Raw genomic sequence first — 20,993 nt, forward strand, 5'->3', positions numbered from 1 at the left:
TATAGTAATAATAAAGTTTGTAAAACGAGGACAAAAAAATGTTTCGTTCAGTTTATGTAACATACATTGTTTCGACAAGAGCCCACATCTTAATCAACTAAAATCACTGACTCACCAAAATTTTAATACGTTAAAATTTGTGAGATGGCATATATAAATCTCATGGCTGATTTGACTGAGTAGAGAATCGACTCAGTAATCGAACAAGTGTGGCGGCAATGAACTGTCTCCTCACACCAGTCGACAGAGTCAGTTTTGCACAAATGCCCGAGTTGCAGGTGCAAGGTCGGAGCAGTGCTATCATAATCCATCGTTCGTGTAGCGATGTATTGACGGTCGGCATCTTTCATCTTCCGTGTTCTGCAGCTTGGCGACTACACTTTGGGCGACTTGAGTCATTCCTTCTTCTGCTCTGGATGACTTAATCCCACAGGTATAGCGCTCCCTGCAGCTGTTGCAGTGTTTCCGTGCTTGTGCTTCTGGCGACCTTTGTCTGCGACGATTATCTTGCAGAGGCAGCACAACTTAATATTTGAAGGCTGAGGACACTCGAGAAAGTGCAGTTGCGTGATTATATTCAAACATCGAGCCGCAACGGATGTCCAACCGTTATGGAGTAGGGAAAAAGTATGCCCTAAAGTGACAACCAACATAGAAATTTGTATAAGAACTCACTGTCTCTCTCCTACTGCCCAACACGTCTATCTCTACATTGCTAACTCACTGACTAATCTCTCACTGGTTACTCACTGTTTGATCTGTCAGTTCACTGATGTAACTGTTTCATTTGATTCCTCTGACTGCCTGTTGTCCGTCATATTACCGTCTGATTAATCATCACGTGCTCCTGTCCACTGACTGACTGCACACCTTCTCCTAACAGAAGAACTCTTTGCTGCTCCTCCTTGTTACTGATCTCCCTCTCTCTGTCCTCCTGGGTGCTGGATGTTCCACCGATCATCTTGACATTGGCTGATTTAATTGGCAATCTCATCTAATGAACGTTCGACACTGTAACCACACCTCCCACCTTCATATAGGATGAAAACTTCTGGTTTTCCATCTTGCAGCATCTGGCATCTAATTTGGGAACTACTATATTTTCTCATGTGTTCTGTATTGCGGTACTTCACACCACAGCCTGTGGCTTCCTAGCATACTGCTTCAAGTATCTGCCTTTATTCAAGAGCTTTCAAGAAAGGGGCCTCCAATAACAAATCCACCTGTTTGTAATGGGAATGACTGTGCTTTGCTCAAGTGTCAACAGGTGCTTGTGACTTGAAATCATCCTTCTTGCTTCCTGTCAAACTTCAAATGGGGCAATACTTTCAGAGTGAGGCAAACACTCTAGTTAACCCGTCGCTGTCTAGATTCTGGGAAAATCTCACGTACCAATTGGGGAGCAAGTGCTCCTCTTGTCCCCAGCACCCGGTACCGAATTATTACAACTGCCACAGGTCATAGTGGAAGGTGCTCTGCACACAGATTGAAATATTTCTCAAACGTTGTGTAAATGTTCGTCACATAAGGGTTATCAAGCGTACAGCTTTCGTTATATTCGAAACTGCCATCGACACACCATGTGCGTGCCCCTCGGGAACTGATACACCCTTGTGTTTGTTGTGCCATGGAAGCAGCCTGCCTCCATATAATATCTTGAAGAACATACTGTCATGACTCAAACATAAATATTGCTGATACGAAAGTTTATGCCCTTCCGTTACATCACAGACGTGCTCTATAGGTGAGAAATCGAGGGACTGAGTAGATTGGTCAAGAGTTTGCACATTCCTTAAGGTATTTGCCATGTGAACTGCAGTGTGATTTCTTGCATTATTCTGATGGAATACACCATTTTGTTCCATGGTCATGACGGGGGTGATACCAGGGTTTACAATTCCTACCACATACTGACTGAAATAATTAACAACTCAGTCCTATTACCATATCCAATAATACCTGACTCCATGATTCCAAAAGTTGTCTCAAGAGTTGATACTTCAGTGCACCAGCCGTCTACTGACACACTACCGACATTTTAACCGTTACCAACAGAAGGAAGATCCATCTCTGAGCATCATAAAATGACACTCAATGTCACACTTGACGCAGGTTGTACATCATACAAATCTCTCATGCCTGTGGTACGAAGTCAGTAGTAAATGACGTATCGCAACTGAGGATCACGACCCAATTTCCATTATTTCTTGGTGCACTTTTCGCTGTACCCCATGCCTAGATTTCACTACAGTCATGTAGCCATAAGAACCAGCAAAACAATTCTACTATCTTCTCGTGATGTAGTTCTGTCACAAGGACTCATGCCTATTTTTCTAGCCACACTGTTGAGCCAAATCCATACCGCTACTAACTGTTCTGCAGTCATTCTACTACCGAGTCAACTTTCTGTATGATTGTCGGTACGTTCCCATGTCAGTCACGCCAACGATACGGCCCTTCTTAACGTTCAGAGGATAGAGATAAGCTATATGACTACGTCCTCTGGGCGTACTGTGTTGTGGTCTCCAATGAAAAGTACCTGTAACGTGAGGTACACCGAATAACATTAATGTACACACACCATTCTTCGTCTGTAGGCATTGCTTATCTCTGTACTAAAAATAAGTTCGCATAAGGATGAAATTTTAATGAACATGTAAGTATTGGAAGATCACTTTGATAGTGTTCGGTCCAGGAGTTCATGGTGTATCACTCCTCATCTCCAGAACTGTGTGCAAGAAGTAGAGGTAGTATTGAATAGCATTTCGTAAGTTCGAAAATACACCTTCATACATGCAGATGACGTTCTACATCCACACCTACACAGATACTCCGCAAGCCAACATTCGGTGCGTGGCGGTGGGCATCCTCTACCACATTCAATGTTATTTGATGATTTTCACTGTACATATACACAGTTCAGACACATTGATTAGTTCACCGCCAATGTTCGACGTCAACGCTCAATAATCACTCCCAGATGACAGGTGGCAGCACTAACAGAGCAAGGTATATGACACGCGTGGGGGGGGGGGGGGGGGGGGAAGCAGTAAGCAGTACAGCCGTTGTAATGAGGAAGTGGAGCGCATATATCTGACATCTAAAACGGCATGGTCATTTTCTTTCGGGCGAGGGGGTAGAAGCATTTCCGGAATGGCTAAGTAAATAAACCATTCGCGTGCTGCTGCAGTTGGCTTTGCCTGGCTAAATGGGGCTATCCAAAACCAGTGCCGACTATGGTAAACCACAAGTCGTAGATGACATAAATGAACGACGGCTGCAGAGATGTACACACCCGAATAGACGTGCAATAGTTCAACAACTGACTGTCCTGGTGGGCCAAGGGGCTACCATCAGTGTCTCTACAACGACCATTCAGTGAATGTTCCTGCGTATGGGCCTCCGCGGCAGGTGCCTGGTTCATGTACACATGCTGACTGCTGTTCATCGGAGATAGAGGCTGGAATTTGCAAGCCAGTACCGCTACTTGACATCCACTGAATGGCGACAGTTGCCCTTTTCAGTTGAATCACTTTTTATGCTCCATTGGACACACTGCCGTTGACGTGTAGGGCGTGAAATGTCTGGAAGGAAAGTGTCTAGACCGGAGGAGGGAGCTTTATGATCTGTGGAATGGCATTCCCTGGGTGATGTCGTCATTCAAGAAGGCACAAAGTATCAACACAAGTATACATCTATCCTTGGGAACAATGTCCAATCCTGCACATAGAGTGTTTTTCCTTGGGACTACGGCATCTACCATCAGGATAACGCAATGTGTCACACAACTCGCAGAGTGCGGGCGTCATTCGAAGAGCGCAATGTAAGCTTACCGTACTCTCGGTGGCCATGATGCTCTCTAGATTTAACCCAATCGAGAATCTGTGGGGCCATTTCGAACGGGCTGTATTGACCATCGATCTTCAGCTGAAAAACGTAACGCAGCACTGGAGTCGGCGTGGCTTCACATCTCTGTCGGTATCTTACACAATCTCACTGACTCTCTTTCTGCACCTCTCGCAGAGGTCCGTGCTGCAAAAGGTGGTTATTCGGGATTTTCACAGGCGGTCATATTAATGTGAATGGACAGAGTATTAGCACACGTTCCGGTCTAGATACGATTTATATATATTACCCAAACACTGATTCATTATTACCCTTATGCTTTATAAATTAACCGTTCATGAAGAACATTATTATTCGTATGTTCTCTTGTGTCACGTATCATGCAATTGCATTACACTTGTGTAAACTGAAGTGATAGGTTTACATTTAAAATACGAGGCCGTGCCAGTAATAATATAAAATAATTCAAAGATAAATGATATGTGAATCCACATGATCGCCGTACCGATTTTACTCACAAGGTAAAAATAAATAGAAAATAAAAATCACATACATGCGAACAATCTTGTTTCATGATATGATTTTACATACATTCTCCGTGTTATGGAGTAGTCTACGTTCCTAAGTAACTTTTTCACCCTTACGGCTCACCGTTCGGGGCAAGCGAATGCTATTTCAGCGTGTTGAACGTGTCAGATTCGTAATGTGAATGAGTCTGATGACAGCCTGAAGAGTTTGGTGTTGCATTTCTTTTGTTCGTCGTATTTATAATGACAATGAGAGGATGAATCTCTCTGTCGGCATACAGGCTAGTATTCTTGTATAGCAGTAAGGGACCCATTGAGTCTATCGCCTTCATCCGACGGACTGCAAAGTCTGACCAAATAATTATGGTAAAAATATTACCCTGTTCACGTTAGAGTAGAGTAAATACTGGTAATGAAGATACACTGCGATCATATTTAGTTTTTCCACGTACTGTTTATAGACCTCAAGTTAGAAACTTACTTATGGCACGAGTTACAGGACGTTCAAACGAGGAATTATATCAACATATACCAGTAGTATACTACAACGTTGTCGTGGTTCGTCAAGTAGCCTACCAAGGGCATAATGTACTTCTGCTTCTTCAAGGACTCGGCCTACGAGACCATGTAAACAATCGAATATTCTTTACCTCATTCTTCACTTTCCTATAACTATTTTTTCATCGGGTTTACTATTTTTTCTTTTCTCGGAGAGTATTTAAAGTTTTAATTAAATTTTCGTTTGCTTTGTACGATGTCGTCTGCCGTACTCGTTTCTTCCAATCTCTCATTCTATTTAAATCCACTGAAGTTCTTTCCTATTTCCGCAGTCTTTTGCTGAGCCTACTGGAGTCCATTCCCACAACATTTTGAAAGAGGAAGTCTTTATCTCATCAATATCCATACTAGTCCTTTTCTGTTCATGATTTTTCTCAAACTTTTCCTGTTCTTTTTACCTTTTCCATGCCTCGTGGTATGTTGAGTTCATTTATTCTGTCTCATAAAGATCTGTTTCTTTGACAACATACTGCAGAGTGTTAACTTATCAGTCTACAAAACTTAATCTATTTTTTGTTACTAACAATGTGGCCAAAGTTTATATACGGACCATCAACTTAATTTTTCAAAACATATCTGATTTCCAACGCTCTTTTTTACGTTTGTCAGAATATTTTCTTGTTAAAGTCTTCTCATTAAATTTCCAATAAATATAGCAAATGTAAGCAGTGAAGCAAATTATACGTATACCACAGTATGTTCTCATGATATTGTCGTATTTCTCGAATGTTCTCTTCCTAGTCTGTTAGTAGTTTATCAAGACCGCAGATTGCGAAATATGGCATCAAAGAGCCTCAGTATCTGAAAAACCCCTACTTAACAATTTATACCCTTGGTTTGTCTGATTTTTGTGTCTGTGGGTGTTTGTTTAGTCACAATCATGCCCTGAACTGATATCATACTCGTTTATGATGTTATACGAACGCATTCATTCTGTCACAGACTTTTATTATATTCTGAAAGTAGATGTTGCATTTATCTCGTGTTATTCTTTCTAGTTTTACTGGCTTTTTTTTGTTTTGTTTTTTTTTGACAGTGGTGGTAAAATATTCTGTTGATCGTCATAGCACATCAGGTTTCATTTGCCCACAAATACAGTGTGGATAATAAATAAGTGAAGACATTAAAAACTGTTCTCAATATCGATATTCGCACACTCATGATGAAATCAAATTTTGTATGAGAATGTTGAACGTAGAATGCCAATTTTTCTTACTGTCGCATCATATACAAATGACTCAAGAAATTTCTCATTTCGCAGCTCACAGTTCATGGCGAGCTGCCACTCACTCGCTATTTCGCCTACTGACACATATCATGCTGAACTTCCAGTTTGTGACGTCCTCCCTCTCTTACCAACATATTTACTTATTATATTAGTAAGTCGGTTGTGCATTTATTTAGGTCTCCTGACTGCGTCAAGAGTGTCAGATGTTGCGGCTGTCAGCGTTTGGTCTCCAGACTGGCCGAACAGTAACCCAAACGACGACTTAAAGGAAGAAGGTAGTGTCTCCATCTGTTAACGACTGCCACACAATTTGCCAAAGATTTTTTCATGTGTTAATGTACATCCACCCCTATTCTTATGTGCAGCGGCGATGCAGGCAACAGAAGAATTTGACAGATTATTCTGAAAAATTCTATCTAGAATGATCAATGCGTCGCCATTTCTGGTAACCTGACAGAAATAGCTTCGTTTCCTTTTTTTCCCTTTGCATTTCTTCGTGCATTAAATTGCTCATATGTCAGTGAGATATTATGCTGCAAACATTTTAAAAATTCAGCGTTCAGCTCTATTTTATTCTGGCGATTTTTCAGGTGACCCTCTGTGTGGTCTAAATCAACCCATGGGTACAGATACAAGACGCTTCTCCCCATCTTTCGTTAACATATATCGTTGTGTTTATATCAGTCGAATTTGCCTTCATCAACAGCACCAAGTACGGGATATATTCACCGCACTGTGGCCTGGACAACGTGCTGATGGCGTGGGGACACGACGAATACATGTATCGCGTTCTCAAGCACAACGACTCAAAGCTGCCAGAAGTGGCCCACAAGATCATCCGCTTCCACTCCTTCTACCCATGGCACTCCGCTGGCGACTACATGCACCTCTGCAACGAGGACGACATGGAAGTCTTGACTTGGGTCCTCGAATTCAAGTAAGTCTAAGAAGCACAAAGAACCAGTTTGCGCAATTAACAAATTTCTTCTGCAAAATCTTACTTATGAATAGTAACGCTGTCAGCCTCTGTAACTGTGTGCCAAATACAAGTGACAGAGTATAGAGCTAGTTTCTGAGTATTGCTACTCCTTATTAATACGAGGGTTGGAATTTAATAGTGGCAACTATTTATTCACAGCCGATACAAAACAGTTACATGTTTTCACCTGTTACTAGCCTTCAAAGTACTCACCAGTGTTATGTAGAACCCGTTGTCAGCGATGTGGAAGGCTTCGTATACCGTTAGCAGAACCTGTTCTGTTGATGGTGCGAATGAAGCGGTCTCTTGCCGGTCGAATCTCTGGAACAGTTCTGAAGCGAATGCCACGAAGTGGTTCCTTCATTTTCGGAATCAAAGCAATGTCACAAGGACTTAAGTCTGGGGAGTATGGTGGTGTGGCTGCTCTGTTCGGTCGATGGGACTGGGAAGTACTGTAGCATCCACCATACTACCCGGACTTAAATCCTTGTGACTTTGATTTGATTCCAAAGATGAAGGAACTACTTCGTGGCATTCACTCCATTCGCACCATCAGGCTCTGCTAATGCTATACTACGCCTTCCACATCGCTGGCAACGGGTTCTACACAACGCTGGTGACTACTTTCAAGGACAGAAACAGGAGCAAACATATAACTCTTTTGTATCGGTTGTGAATAAATAGCTGCCACTATTTAAGTTCCAACGCTCGTTTTACTTTGACTCGACCTTCATTTCTGTCATGAAGGGACCTACGAGATGCTGAGCTATTCAAGGCTCTATTCTTCCTCAAAGTTTTGTTACGTGTAAAGTAATTCCTTTGCTGTAATGTTCTGTTGCAGCAAGTACGACCTCTACACTAAGTGTGACAGAGTCCCAGATCTGGACGAGGTGATGCCCTACTACCAGAGCCTCATTGACAAGTACATCCCGGGCGTCCTCAACTGGTAGACCGTGCTCAAGAATGCCAAACAACTTGTGTTCCCTGAGATATAATTTCCAGCGCCCATGACGGTCGTTTTACGTCATTCAAACATCAGGAGCACGTATTTCTTTCTTTGCTGACTGTGATACTGTACTTTGATTCTATCACCACGTTGATGTTATTGATGATGTGAACTTAGTGAGTAGATGGTAAGATAATTCTTCCAGTAAGGTAATTCTTCTTCTAAAGTTATTATTAATATTTTTTACCATTACAAACAAGTATGGCCTTTACTGAAGTACGCTACACGAGGAAATAAAATATCAGTGATCTCATGATTGTGATGGGATCTGTCTACACCAATTTATTTTAAATCGTAATGTATCAGATCGAGAAATTAAAGTGACCTAATTTTCAGACCTATTGCATTACTTTAGACAAACGGTAGGTACAAAAATTAAAAATTATATTATATCTTACAATACGTAAAAAGTATTGGCTCTTCAAATCAGCTAACAGTTGTACTGCAGCTAAACAACAGTTTCTGTCCATCTTGTTCTCTCTTTAATATTAAGAAGAATACTGATGTAAAATATTATCATAGGTAATTGGCAGTCGACAAGGGAAATTGACAGAATTAAATTACCCGTATTTCTTGCGCTATTCATAGAAAGTACCTACAGAATATATTCGACCCTTCTCTAGCGACGTGGCGTAGTGGTTATGACACTAAATTCACATTTCGGGCCCATATTGTTAAAATTCCCTGACATGTGGATTTATATTATCCATTGTTTACCTAAACCACATTATGCGAATACTCTGATAGTTCCTTTGAAATGTTATCCTTCGATAACATTCGATCCAAGCTTGTGACTCTCATGAGCTTTTCGTCGATGAAACATTGAATCCAAATTTTCCTCTGTATAGCAGACTGCCATTTATCCTGCACAAACATGGGATGGACGAGAGAATTTCATCGTACACAATTTTCAGCAATATTGAACTACGTTTGCAACTGTGGGCGCCTTCGGATCGATTAACACTCACTTGGATTAGGAGACGAGAGCCAACGTCTCGATCTAAATTCTGCGCTTGTAAACACAACCGATGAACATAGACCTGGAGTATGCCTTTACAATCTAGTTCTAAAATAATGATGTGTCCAGGAGCATTTTTACATTTAACATAAGAACAATAAAGTATTTGTCTAAGAGCAAATCCAAACGTTTCGCCTTCCGAAAAGAAATACATGTGGCATGGCAAGCGGATCTCTACAAGAGAAACATTCATTTCATAGTTACTTGCAAATCCTTATACTACATAGAAAAGTTGTGACGTAGAAAGTGAAACCTACAGTGAGAATAGGAGATCGAAATATCTGTTATTAATATATACTTCATGATGTTTACTTCTTGATATTACGTAACATAAGGAGTAAAAAATTCTATGAAAACTTACTTAAAATAGTTCTGTATGAAACAACATATTCATCCTCGTCACGTATTTTGTGACTCGTGGACGTTGCCTACAATTTGGTCAGAAAGTCGTTTTCGTCAAAAGGCTATTGACGTATGTAGACCTCATGTAATTGCATCCGTATCATATGAAGAACTGGCCACGTACTGGAAAGCATTCTCTTCGATGATTCTTCAAAACGTTGTTTTGTGAGAAACTTGTGGCATTCATTTTATCACCTAGAGCTTGAATAATCAATAGTCGCTCGGCGAAATGAAATATGAACGAAAAACATACTGATGGAATAACACAACAGTTACCCAAACAGACAAATAGGATCGAACCACAAAGTTTTGTTTTTCTAAAACATAGGCCTAATACAAAATTGAAATTTAGGACTTTTATTATATAAATACTTCGGCTTTCAGATGGCATTTCGCTTTAAGAACGTTACTTCGCTTCACATTAAATTGGCAATGAAATAAAAGACGCAACTGAGCATACCGAGTCGTATAAAAATAAATTATTCATATTTGGAACTCTAAGGATAATGTAAAAACTACGGACAGAGATGACATGTCAGTGCACTATAAAATTGTTCTCAGAAAAGTAAAATGACCTATGTGGTGATATAATTGCGACTTAAACTATTTTCTTGTAGCAGGACATGACCCATATGCTCTAATGGGTACTAGTATAAGCTCTGCATGAAGTTTCAGGTAAAATATATCGTGAGTAATCTCAGTCCCCATTGCACAAAATTCTGAAACATTTTAAACAAGAAAAAAAAAAAACAAAGAACCTTTCCCTAAACTGGCAATTTAGACAATTACAAATATAAATTTGGGAATTAATAATTCTCCAACACCAGCGAAAAAAAAACCGCTTTTAAGTACGGATAATATGTTTTTATTCATCAAAACATGTTATACGCATCTAGTTTTTGCATAGATAAATGTATTTTAAAGTATATCTTGCAACAACAGTGAATCTTGCCCATATTCATCAGTAGCGACTCACGTAAACGTTCTGTTCCCAGCATTAGCTATCCCCTTATCTATGCGACTTTGACACAATTCATCTGCAAAGAAGGTAAAATAAAAGTTGTGCTTGTCGTTTAAACAACTATAACAAGAAACATAATTGAGAAAGGGCCGTACACTAACACCACCTTAGACAAGTCCAGCAATGCGAAGAACCGTAAAACAAAGGATATTTACATTCACTTACAAATATCATTTTTGTTCATCTTTCTAGCTAGTGCTGCATTAACCAACAATTGCGACTTTTTAAGTCGTTCCCTTCCTTCTCTATGTTTTCCATTTGCAAACTAAGTCTACTGCTGTTCATTTGATGACATAATACAAACATAAAAAGCGCTAACCTACAAGTTCAGTAGCTCGTAAAAGTGTAACCAACACCGACAACATATTTCAGTCCGAGTAAATAGCAAGTTAACTAATCCACATACACACAGAGCGAATAAAAACAAGCACGGAAAGAAAATTTGGTTTTTTGACTGTCAGCTAAATTACAAGAATCTGCATTGACTGTGTTTTAAGCAAGAATTATTTTGTATTAGAATCTTGAGCATCTATGAGAGGAACCTTTATACGGTTATCAGCAAATTAGTGGACACTATCTTACAAATAGCTAAAATATTTACCTCAGTGTTGGATGACTTCACTTTTGAGTTCCTGGGAAGTAAGTCAATACGTGATCTACCGTTATGGTAACGAACAACTTACTATGTTTTGCATACTATTCATTATCTCTAACAGAGTGATAGGATTTCCCGTTTCAGCAGTTCCTTTACAGTCAAGGAACACAAACCACAATCCTTGATCATAAATACAGTAGGGGCAACGAGGTAATGCAATCTGTTTAGATTAATTTATGGGCTGATGCGTTCCTTACTAAAGCGCAGCATCGTAGCGCACGTATAGTAGTATTCGTCAGATGCAATAAACGCGGAGGCGTTGAAACAAAGAATTGGCACTTTACATCAACACTGTCAATAAATGATTGCTATTTATGTAGCCGACTGCGAAAAATGTAACTACTTGCTTTGTTCACAAGGCCGTATGGAATTTTTACGTTGTGAAACTGTTTAACTGACGCTGCCTTTCACTATTATTTGCGGCGCACTAAACATGTAAGTCAAGCAGTTTCATACTTCAAGAGGAGTTAGAAATAACCTTCAGTTAAAACAGTCACCTGTCGTAGCAAAGCGTGGCAGAAGGCAACTGTTTTTTGGTTCGGCTCTGTGTTGAAATGCAGTCTATAGGATGTGATGTCTCTAAGGTGCTTTGCGATGTCAGAACACTCGGATGCACGCCTGTAGTTATTTCACACTGTGAAGTTTCTTGCAACAAGTAAACATTAATTTCGAAACGTACAGCTTCTACACTTACTATGCATAAGCTCCCAGTCAAAATTCCTCACCATTTTTGTCAGGAATGTCGGTCCAAAGAGCATGTATACTTCTGTATGATAATCTCTTGCACTTTACTTGACTGGACCTCACAAAAATATTTTCTTCATAAATGGACATTAGTTAATTAGTAATATTCTTCTGCTATAAATTATTTAAACTTCCTCTATACAGAAAATCTCCACCATTAAGTGTGGAAATCAGACAACAATGACCTTGACAGAAAAGCTGTTATCTGTTGCACGCAAGATAACGTTAATTTGTCTTTGGCAGTGAACTCAGCGCATGTTTGTCAAGAAATATAAACGCACTATCGTCATTATACAAAACAGGCACATTTCTCGGCTTGTGTAGACTAATAAAACGTTGACATGATATTACCACAAAATACTATTATGAACTATGTGAACATGAAACATCAAAATTGCTTTGAAATATTTTTAATTCGTATAGATGGAGGACATCTTTACGATTGTTCAAACACTCGGTAGATTATCTGCACCCGACATTTTCCACCTTATACACTGAAGAGCAAAATAAACTGGTACACCTGCCTGATATCGTGTAGGCCCCACGCGAGCACGCAGAAGTGCCGCAACACAGCGTGGCATAGACTCGACGAATGTCTGAAGTGGTGCTGGAGGAAGTTGACACCATTAATCCTTCAGGGCTGTCCATAAATCCGAAAGAGTACGAGGGGATAGAGATCTCTTCTGATCACGTTGCAAGGCATCCCAGATATGCTCAATAATGCTCATGTCTGGGGAGTTTGGAGGCCATTGAATGTGTCTGAACCCATAAAAGTGTTCCTCGAACCACTCTGTAGCAATTATGGACGTGTGGGGTGTCGCACTGTCCTGCTGAAATTGTCCAAGTCCATCGGAATGCACAATGGACATGAATGGATACAGGCATTCAGACAGGATGCGTATGTACGTGTCACATGTCAAAATCTTATCTAGACGTATCAGGGGTCCGATATCAAATCAACTGCACACGCCCCACGCCATTACAGGGCCTCCGCCAGCTTGAACAGTCCCCTGCTGACAAGCATGGTCCATGGATTCAGAGGATGTGTCCAAACCCGTACACGTCCGTCCGCTCGATACAATTTGAAACGAGACTCTTCCTACCAGGCAACATGTTTCCAGTCAGTCATCAACAGTCCAATATCAGTGTAAAGCTTTGTGCCGCGCAGTTATGAGGGGTACACGAGTGGGCCTTGGGCTCCAAAAGCCCAAATCGTGACGTTTCATTGAGCAAGCAAGGTGGGCTGCCGACCTCCTGTCAAGAGCTCATATCAAAATATCGTCAGTGGTTGTAAACACCAACAGACCTCTCGCATAAACACGGCAGTACGTCGTGAAATGCCATGTGACAGAGATCCCCCAATTGTAACTAATGTGACTATGTGTAGCACTACACCGAATCGGCGTTATAAGCATGCCAGCAGAGTCAGACCAACAGTGTGTACCTACAGCTAGGGCAGCTCTGGCCAATACCAGCTTTAGGCTATTAGACACTCGCCACATCTTTCATTAGAAAGTTGTACCTTGGTAATTGTGTAAAGTAGTATGTTAGTCATTATTTTCTTTTCATTGTCTTGTACTCTTATCTGTTTTTTTCCACCACAAGAATTGTTGTGCTTCTTATTAATCTCGTTTGTGTAAATTAGAGCACGCCAAGAAGGCGTTTTAGTTATAATAAAGTGTGTTCAAACTTGATCGTTAGTTCTTTCCTGACGATTGCAGGACACTATAGTTATTGGCGACGAAGGTAAAACTTCCATTTTCGAACGAAATGGCCTCGTCAGAGGAATTTCTTCAGTCCTTGATGGAAACTCTATAACAGATTCAGGCAGCGCTCAGAAGGTCAGAACATCGCCCTCACTCCGCAGCGTTGCAAGAGGTCGCTCATAGAGTTGATTTCATCACGAGTAAATTAAACACTTTGCACATGGCCCCATCAACGTTTCTGGCTTTCGATAGGTCTGTCAAACCATGATGAAATTATGTCGAACGGTTGGAACAACATTTACTGGCACAAGACATCCACGACGAATCGAAGTCGCGATTTTTTTTCAGCACCAGTCTGTCCACAGGCGTATCGTTTAATTCAACAATTGAACGCTCAGCAGTCCCCTCGCGATCTCTCGTTTATCCATATTAAGGGCTGCCTTTTTGAGTACTTTGACGCACAAATGCACGTCATCTCCGCCCGTCAGACTTTCTTTTCTTGCCGAAAGTCCCCAGGTCAGACATATCGGGAATTGATTACGACGCTCCAGGGTCTCTCCCGCGATTGAAAATTCCGGTGCGGCAACGTTGCCTGCATATAGCCTTATGTCCCTTCGTTGATTCGCGATTTGGTGATGTTTCACACATCAGACGTGGATCTTCAGGCTGATATTTTGAAGTTATAGGACTCGTCCCTCGACACCTGTCTGCCGATCTTTCGTGCGTTCGAACAGTCTCACCAGCTACAACCACCACGTCTTGATCCGGCTGTTTCCGCGGATCACCAATTGCCTAGCGGCGATGGGGAGTCTCGTCGGTCCGTTGGGACATCCTATGAGAGAAAGTCTTTCGCCCATTTTCCATCATGTCCGGACTGTTTCCGGACTCATCAGTAGTCGGAGTGCCCCCACTGACGAGCAATGTGCCGGGGTTGGAGCCGTATGGGCCATATCGCCGTTGTGTGTCTGGCTTTGCAGAAACATCGTGTAGAAGCCACGCTTTGTGCGGATGCACAGACTCATCACCAACCATCGCCTAAGGATCTACAAGCCGCGCATTCCATTGACAGACAAGTATTCTCCATCATTCCCCAGTCAGGAGCCCGTTTCCTCCTTACCTTGTAGGTCACGCATATTCTGGATGTCTTCCAAATTGATACGGCATCTTCTGTTTCTATTGTGGATGATGCCAGGGCTCGCCAGCTTTGCCTCTGTACACTCGCACCTTGCATAGTTTCAGTAATCACCATATATCAGTCGACGGCTTTTTTTTCAACACCCATCTCCTACAACGGTCGTTTCTTCACTGCTCAATTTTTGGTTGTCGGCTCCCCCGGCGCTATTAACCTTCAGTGTGTGACAATTTTGGTCATCTGGGTTTATCAGTGGGGGACGAGGTACAGGCAACTTCGATCCCTTCGTCGGATACCATGATCGCCCCGTTGCTCAGGAAATATGAAACGTTCTTATCCTCTGCCGTGGCGCGCACAGCCATGCAAATACATCGGGCGGCTATAAAAAAAAAGTTCAAATGTGTGTGCAATCTTATGGGACTTAACTGCTAAGGTCATCAGTCCCTAAGCTTACACACTACTTAGCCTAAATTATCCTAAGGACAAACACACACACACCCGTGCCCGAGGGAGGACTCGAACCTCCGCCGGGACCAGCCGCACAGTCCATGACTGCAGCGCCTAAGACCACTCAGCTAATCCCGCGCGGCGGGCGGCTACCGCTGCAGAATAAGCCGCACCTGCAACGTAGTTCCGGCGCGTTCCGCGTTTCCCGCCAAACATGAAAGCAGCCGCGGAATACGCACGCGCGCAACCCCTTTTTCCGACGCGGATGGTAATACGTTGACATCACCATCCGCCAATCGGGTATCAACAACGGCCGCCAATCCTCACGACAGAATCCGCGGAGGAAGACTAGAGCCGTCGGGTTAAATAGCTGGCAGGAAAGGAAACAGGCGTCTTTCTACCCGCCGCGGACCGCCGCCAGGAGGAAAAATCGTCGCAGCCGGATCGACCAGGTGCCCGTCTTCAATACGCCAGTCTTCGACCCGGAAGCGGCACCCGTCTAACTCCTCGGCATCCGTTGGAGAGCATCGAGAGAGCAATACCAAGGAACGTAAAAACAGTTCAGTTATAAAAGTTAATTTTATTAAAGTTGTATCTTCGTGTTTTGATGCTAAATTTTTGGGCAGGAGAAAAGTCTTTTTATTTTCTAAAGAAGGTTATCTGTTGTAAAAATAAGTGGTGTCCTGGCTACACCTAATAAAGCAAATTTTATTACCACGTGGGTGTTGATCAGTGTATATAACATCCTCCACACCAGGAGTGAAGGGTTTCACTGCTTATATTCAGCTTCTTCCCTGTGCTGTCCACCCGGTCCCGTTTGCTCTCCGAGACAGGCAACAGGTGGTACTTGGCCGCTTACAAGACGAAGGCATCCTTTCTCCTGTCACGCACAGCCGCTGAGAGACGCCTATCGTGTTAGTCGATAAGCTGAACGGTGTTTTACACATCTCTAGGGATTTTAAGATCACGGTAGATTCTCAGTCCGTCATCGATGCGTATCTTGTCCCATCAGTGGATGACATACTCACACATCTTGCTGGCTCCAACCTTTTCGCCAAAAATGATTTGCGCGATGCTTATTTGCAGATGCCGTTGGATGAGGAATCGCAGCAGATCCTAGTCGTCAATACCCCATGTGGTGTTTTCTGGTAAAACCGCCTCCAGTTTGGCATTACCAGCACATCTGCCATTTTCCAACATTATTTGGAACACCTCACCAGTCAGGTTCCCAGTGCGGCAAATTATCTGGATGATGTCACTGTCGGTGGCTCGCCCACGGTGGACATCGCGGAAAGAGAAGTGTGACTTTTTTGCATGCGAGGTCAGTTATCTGGGGCCCACGATTGATGCCCGTGATCTAAGGAGTATGTCAAGGTGGTGGTAATGCAGTTTAAAAGGGAGCAAACAGGAAAACGTAAACACTAAACTCTAAAGTAGTGCTTACATAACAGATGACATCAGATCCAATAAAATCCAATAAAATGCATTAAAATAGTATTTGAAAAGACTGCCTCAAGATGTATTAAGCATGGCCAGCTATACAGAAACCAATTAAAAGAAAGAACTATGAACTGTAACAACTGAATATGTGGATAAGATAAGATAAAAAGAAATGAATATAAACAGAGAAATGGAGGAAAGAAGGAACACACAGTAAAAATTATGTTTGACACTGTGGTGGTAAAGAAGTTTAAAAGGTCAAAAGCTGTACAGTAAGTAAATACTGTATAAAGATGAGCAGCCCGCCGAAGTGCCCGTGCGGTTCTTGGCGCTACAGTCTGGAACCGAGCGACCGCTACGGTCACAGGTTCGAATCCTGCCTCGGGCATGGATGTGTGTGATGTCCTTAGGTTAGTTAGGTTTAATTAGTTCTAAGTTCTACGCGACTGATGACCTCAGAAGTTAAGTCGCATTGTGCTCAGAGCCATTTGAACCAAGCCAAAGGTGAGCAAAGGAAAAAAATTGAGAGTGTACTCGAAAACATTCGGTAAACAAACCAAATAAATAAAGCTATGTTTATTTGGTTTACTTATTTCGAGTTTAGTGTTTACGATTTCTTGTTCGCTTCCTTTATACACTCCTGGAAATTGAAATAAGAACACCGTGAATTCATTGTCCCAGGAAGGGGAAACTTGATTGACACATTCCTGGGGTCAGATACATCACATGATCACACTGACAGAACCACAGGCACATAGACACAGGCAACAGAGCATGCACAATATCGGCACTAGTACAGTGTATATCCACCTTTCGCAGCAATGCAGGCTGCTATTCTCCCATGGAGACGATCGTAAAGATGCTGGATGTAGTCCTGTGGAACGGCATGCCATGCCATTTCCACCTGGCGCCTCAGTTGGACCAGCGTTCGTACTGGACGTGCAGACCGCGTGAGACGACGCTTCATCCAGTCCCAAACATGCTCAATGGGGGACAGATCCGGAGATCTTGCTGGCCAGGGTAGTTGACTTACACCTTCTAGAGCACGTTGGGTGGCACGGGATACATGCGGACGTGCATTGTCCTGTTGGAACAGCAAGTTCCCTTGCCGGTCTAGGAATGGTAGAACGATGGGTTCGATGACGGTTTGGATGTACCGTGCACTATTCAGTGTCCCCTCGACGATCACCAGTGGTGTACGGCCAGTGTAGGAGATCGCTCCCCACACCACGATGCCGGGTGTTGGCCCTGTGTGCCTCGGTCGTATGCAGTCCTGATTGTGGCGCTCACCTGCACGGCGCCAAACACGCATACGACCATCATTGGCACCAAGGCAGAAGCGACTCTCATCGCTGAAGACGACACGTCTCCATTCGTCCCTCCATTCACGCCTGTCGCGACACCACTGGAGGCGGGCTGCACGATGTTGGGGCGTGAGCGGAAGACGGCCTAACGGTGTGCGGGACCGTAGCCCAGCTTCATGGAGACAGTTGCGAATGGTCCTCGCCGATACCCCAGGAGCAACAGTGTCCCTAATTTGCTGGGAGGTGGCGGTGCGGTCCCCTACGGCACTGCGTAGGATCCTACGGTCTTGGCGTGCATCCGTGCGTCGCTGCGGTCCGGTCCCAGGTCGACGGGCACGTGCACCTTCCGCCGACCACTGGCGACAACATCGATGTACTGTGGAGACCTCACGCCCCACGTGTTGAGCAATTCGGAGGTACGTCCACCCGGCCTCCCGCATGCCCACTATACGCCCTCGCTCAAAGTCCGTCAACTGCACATACGGTTCACGTCCACGCTGTCGCGGCATGCTACCAGTGTTAAAGACTGCGATGGAGCTCCGTATGCCACGGCAAACTGGCTGGCACTGACGGCGGCGGTGCACAAATGCTGCGCAGCTAGCGCCATTCGACGGCCAACACCGCAGTTCCTGGTGTGTCCGCTGTGCCGTGCGTGTGATCATTGCTTGTACAGCCCTCTCGCAGTGTCCGGAGCAAGTATGGTGGGTCTGACACACCGGTGTCAATGTGTTCTTTTTTCCATTTCCAGGAGTGTATTTGTTTACCGTCAAGGTTGACATTTATTGTGCGCTTGTGCCTCAGTCAAGATGAGAAATATCTTTTCCAATGTTGTTTATAAATATTGTAACTTCTTTGACCATGAAGGACAGTTGCACTCTGATGATGGGCTTGTAAGCCGAAAACTGGTGAACCCAATAAATTAATCCTGTAGAACATAAGCGAGCCAATGCTTTCAAATTATTTCCACTTTCAGCTTTCAAATTGTCGGACTTTTCTCCAGTTACACTTGCGTTACTCATTTTAGTACATATATATTCTGAGCGTGTATCTGATCACTGGAAGATGTACCTGTCGACACCGTGGATGCTGCTTTTTTCTTAACTTCTTCATCTCGTCAGGCTTTTAACTTCCTCTTATGAGTACCATTTAAATATGACCTTGAGGTTTTAACTTAATGCAAATGTTTAAGAGCGCTTCATATAAGAAAATATAGCAATCGTTTTACATAGATGCAAGCACAGCTTACATGAAGGGGAAATAAAATGCGTTACACGGATAACAGATGCACACACGTGTAATGTCGGAAGAACTTTCTGTTAGCAGTTTACGTACGGTATTATATTGCATCTTTCAGCAGCATACAAAAAAAACTTACAGGGTTGTTAGTTGGAGAGCCTACTGTTACCAACACGAATTGAAGGAAATACTTAATAAAGAACGTAGCATATTCCAGAGCGCTATCCGGTGTACTGGCCACTGCCTCTGTAGAAAAAATGGCAATGGTGTAATCCATGCGTTACGCACAATGCTGGCCGCCACACCCTGTAGCATTCTTGTTAACATTAAACAAGAGACATTAGGAAGTGTTTGGCCACATACATCCGTTCACTGCTCCTTAATAAGCTTTGCCACTGAATGTGAGAACAGATACTTTCCATATAAATCCACTTAGTACGGAGCCGTCTCGTCTCCCCCCTTCTCCCCCCGTTTTCACACACACACACACACACACACACACATACACACACACACCTGTGGCGTCGTTATTTACCCCGCTGTAAATGTGATACAGTCTGTCTGTGAACTGAAGAGCGACCGTGTGAGTCCACATTCTCGCTACCGAACTACGCCGCAAGGAGCTCCTACAGCCAGTTGTTCTCAGTGTGACATAGGCCCTTCCGCAACTCGCCTTTCAAATGAATGGGAGCGCAGCACACAAACACGCCTAGGAGTGTTATTTTCAGAACTAAATATGTTAAAAACATACGGAATACAGATATTATTAACTAATATAACCAACACAGGTATGCATAAGAACAGAATCTACACCCGATGTCCCCAAACTTCTTTGTCTCGTAAACCACGTACAAATTTTTGTGTTTTGGAAAGACCTCTGGCTTTCATATGCTGATTTTTTTACAAATTCACCAACATCAAAATATGTTGCCGACAGCTGATGCACTTGATATCGTTAATTGTAGAAGTACAGCGTGAAAAAATTAAAAAAGAAACATATTAAATTTTATACCATTTTCAAGCGTACTTTAAACGACATAAAATGCCTCGTCCGGTGAGGCCGAGCGGTAATAGGCGCTTCAGTCTGAAACCGCACGACCGCTATTGTCGCAGGTTCGTATCCTATCTCGGGCATGGATGTGTGTGACGTCCTTAGGTTAGTTAGGTTTAAGTAGTTCTAAGCCTAGGGGTTGATGACCTCAGATGTTGAGTCCCATAGTGCTTAGAGACATCTGAACCATTTTTTGAACATAAAATGCAAATCCAGTGAAATTAGTACACAAATTCTTTTAAAGGGGGGAAGGAATGAACATGTTGCTACACTAAGGATATTTTAAATAGTTGGCTTCGATTTAGTTAGGTTTAATCTTAAATCTCCTCAGTGAGGAGATCCCTTTCCTCGAGGTATGAAGATGGAGAAGCTATCAAATACTGTCTCACGATAGTCTATAGCACGGAATTGGTAACCGGTATACTTCAGGTTTTTCGTTAGTGCTTGTTCGCATCAGTTCTTCTTGTAATACGACATCCGTTTCTTCAATGCACTGGATTGATAGTCCACTGTGATATTTCCATAGTTAAAAAATCCTCAAACCCAGATCCGAAGTCTGTGTGAAGGGAATTTAAATGTTGAACATAGACTGAAAATACATCATCCTGGCAGTTTCTCTGTGACAAACTGGGAATGCTGAAAAATTCGCACCATCCAATGTTTGCTTATTAGTTTAATTCTGTCAAGAAAAAG

General features: G+C 42.8%; 1 protein-coding gene across 3 annotated transcripts in view; it reads left to right on the top strand.

Moving 5' to 3' along the window:
• The window catches only part of LOC126416597 (inositol oxygenase-like), a 35,715-nt gene extending 27,236 nt beyond the window's left edge, over nt 1–8,479 (top strand). For all 3 annotated transcript variants that reach the window (XM_050084350.1, XM_050084349.1, XM_050084352.1), the window contains 2 exons: nt 6,866–7,096; nt 7,980–8,479. In XM_050084350.1, coding sequence (XP_049940307.1) covers nt 6,866–7,096; nt 7,980–8,088 — 340 coding nt within the window. In that variant the 3' untranslated portion in view covers nt 8,089–8,479. The remainder of the gene's footprint in view (nt 1–6,865; nt 7,097–7,979) is intronic.
• Nucleotides 8,480–20,993: the final 12,514 nt, after the last annotated feature.

This window comes from Schistocerca serialis, chromosome 8, assembly GCF_023864345.2.
Source record: "Schistocerca serialis cubense isolate TAMUIC-IGC-003099 chromosome 8, iqSchSeri2.2, whole genome shotgun sequence".
NCBI classification, from domain to species: domain Eukaryota; kingdom Metazoa; phylum Arthropoda; class Insecta; order Orthoptera; family Acrididae; genus Schistocerca; species Schistocerca serialis.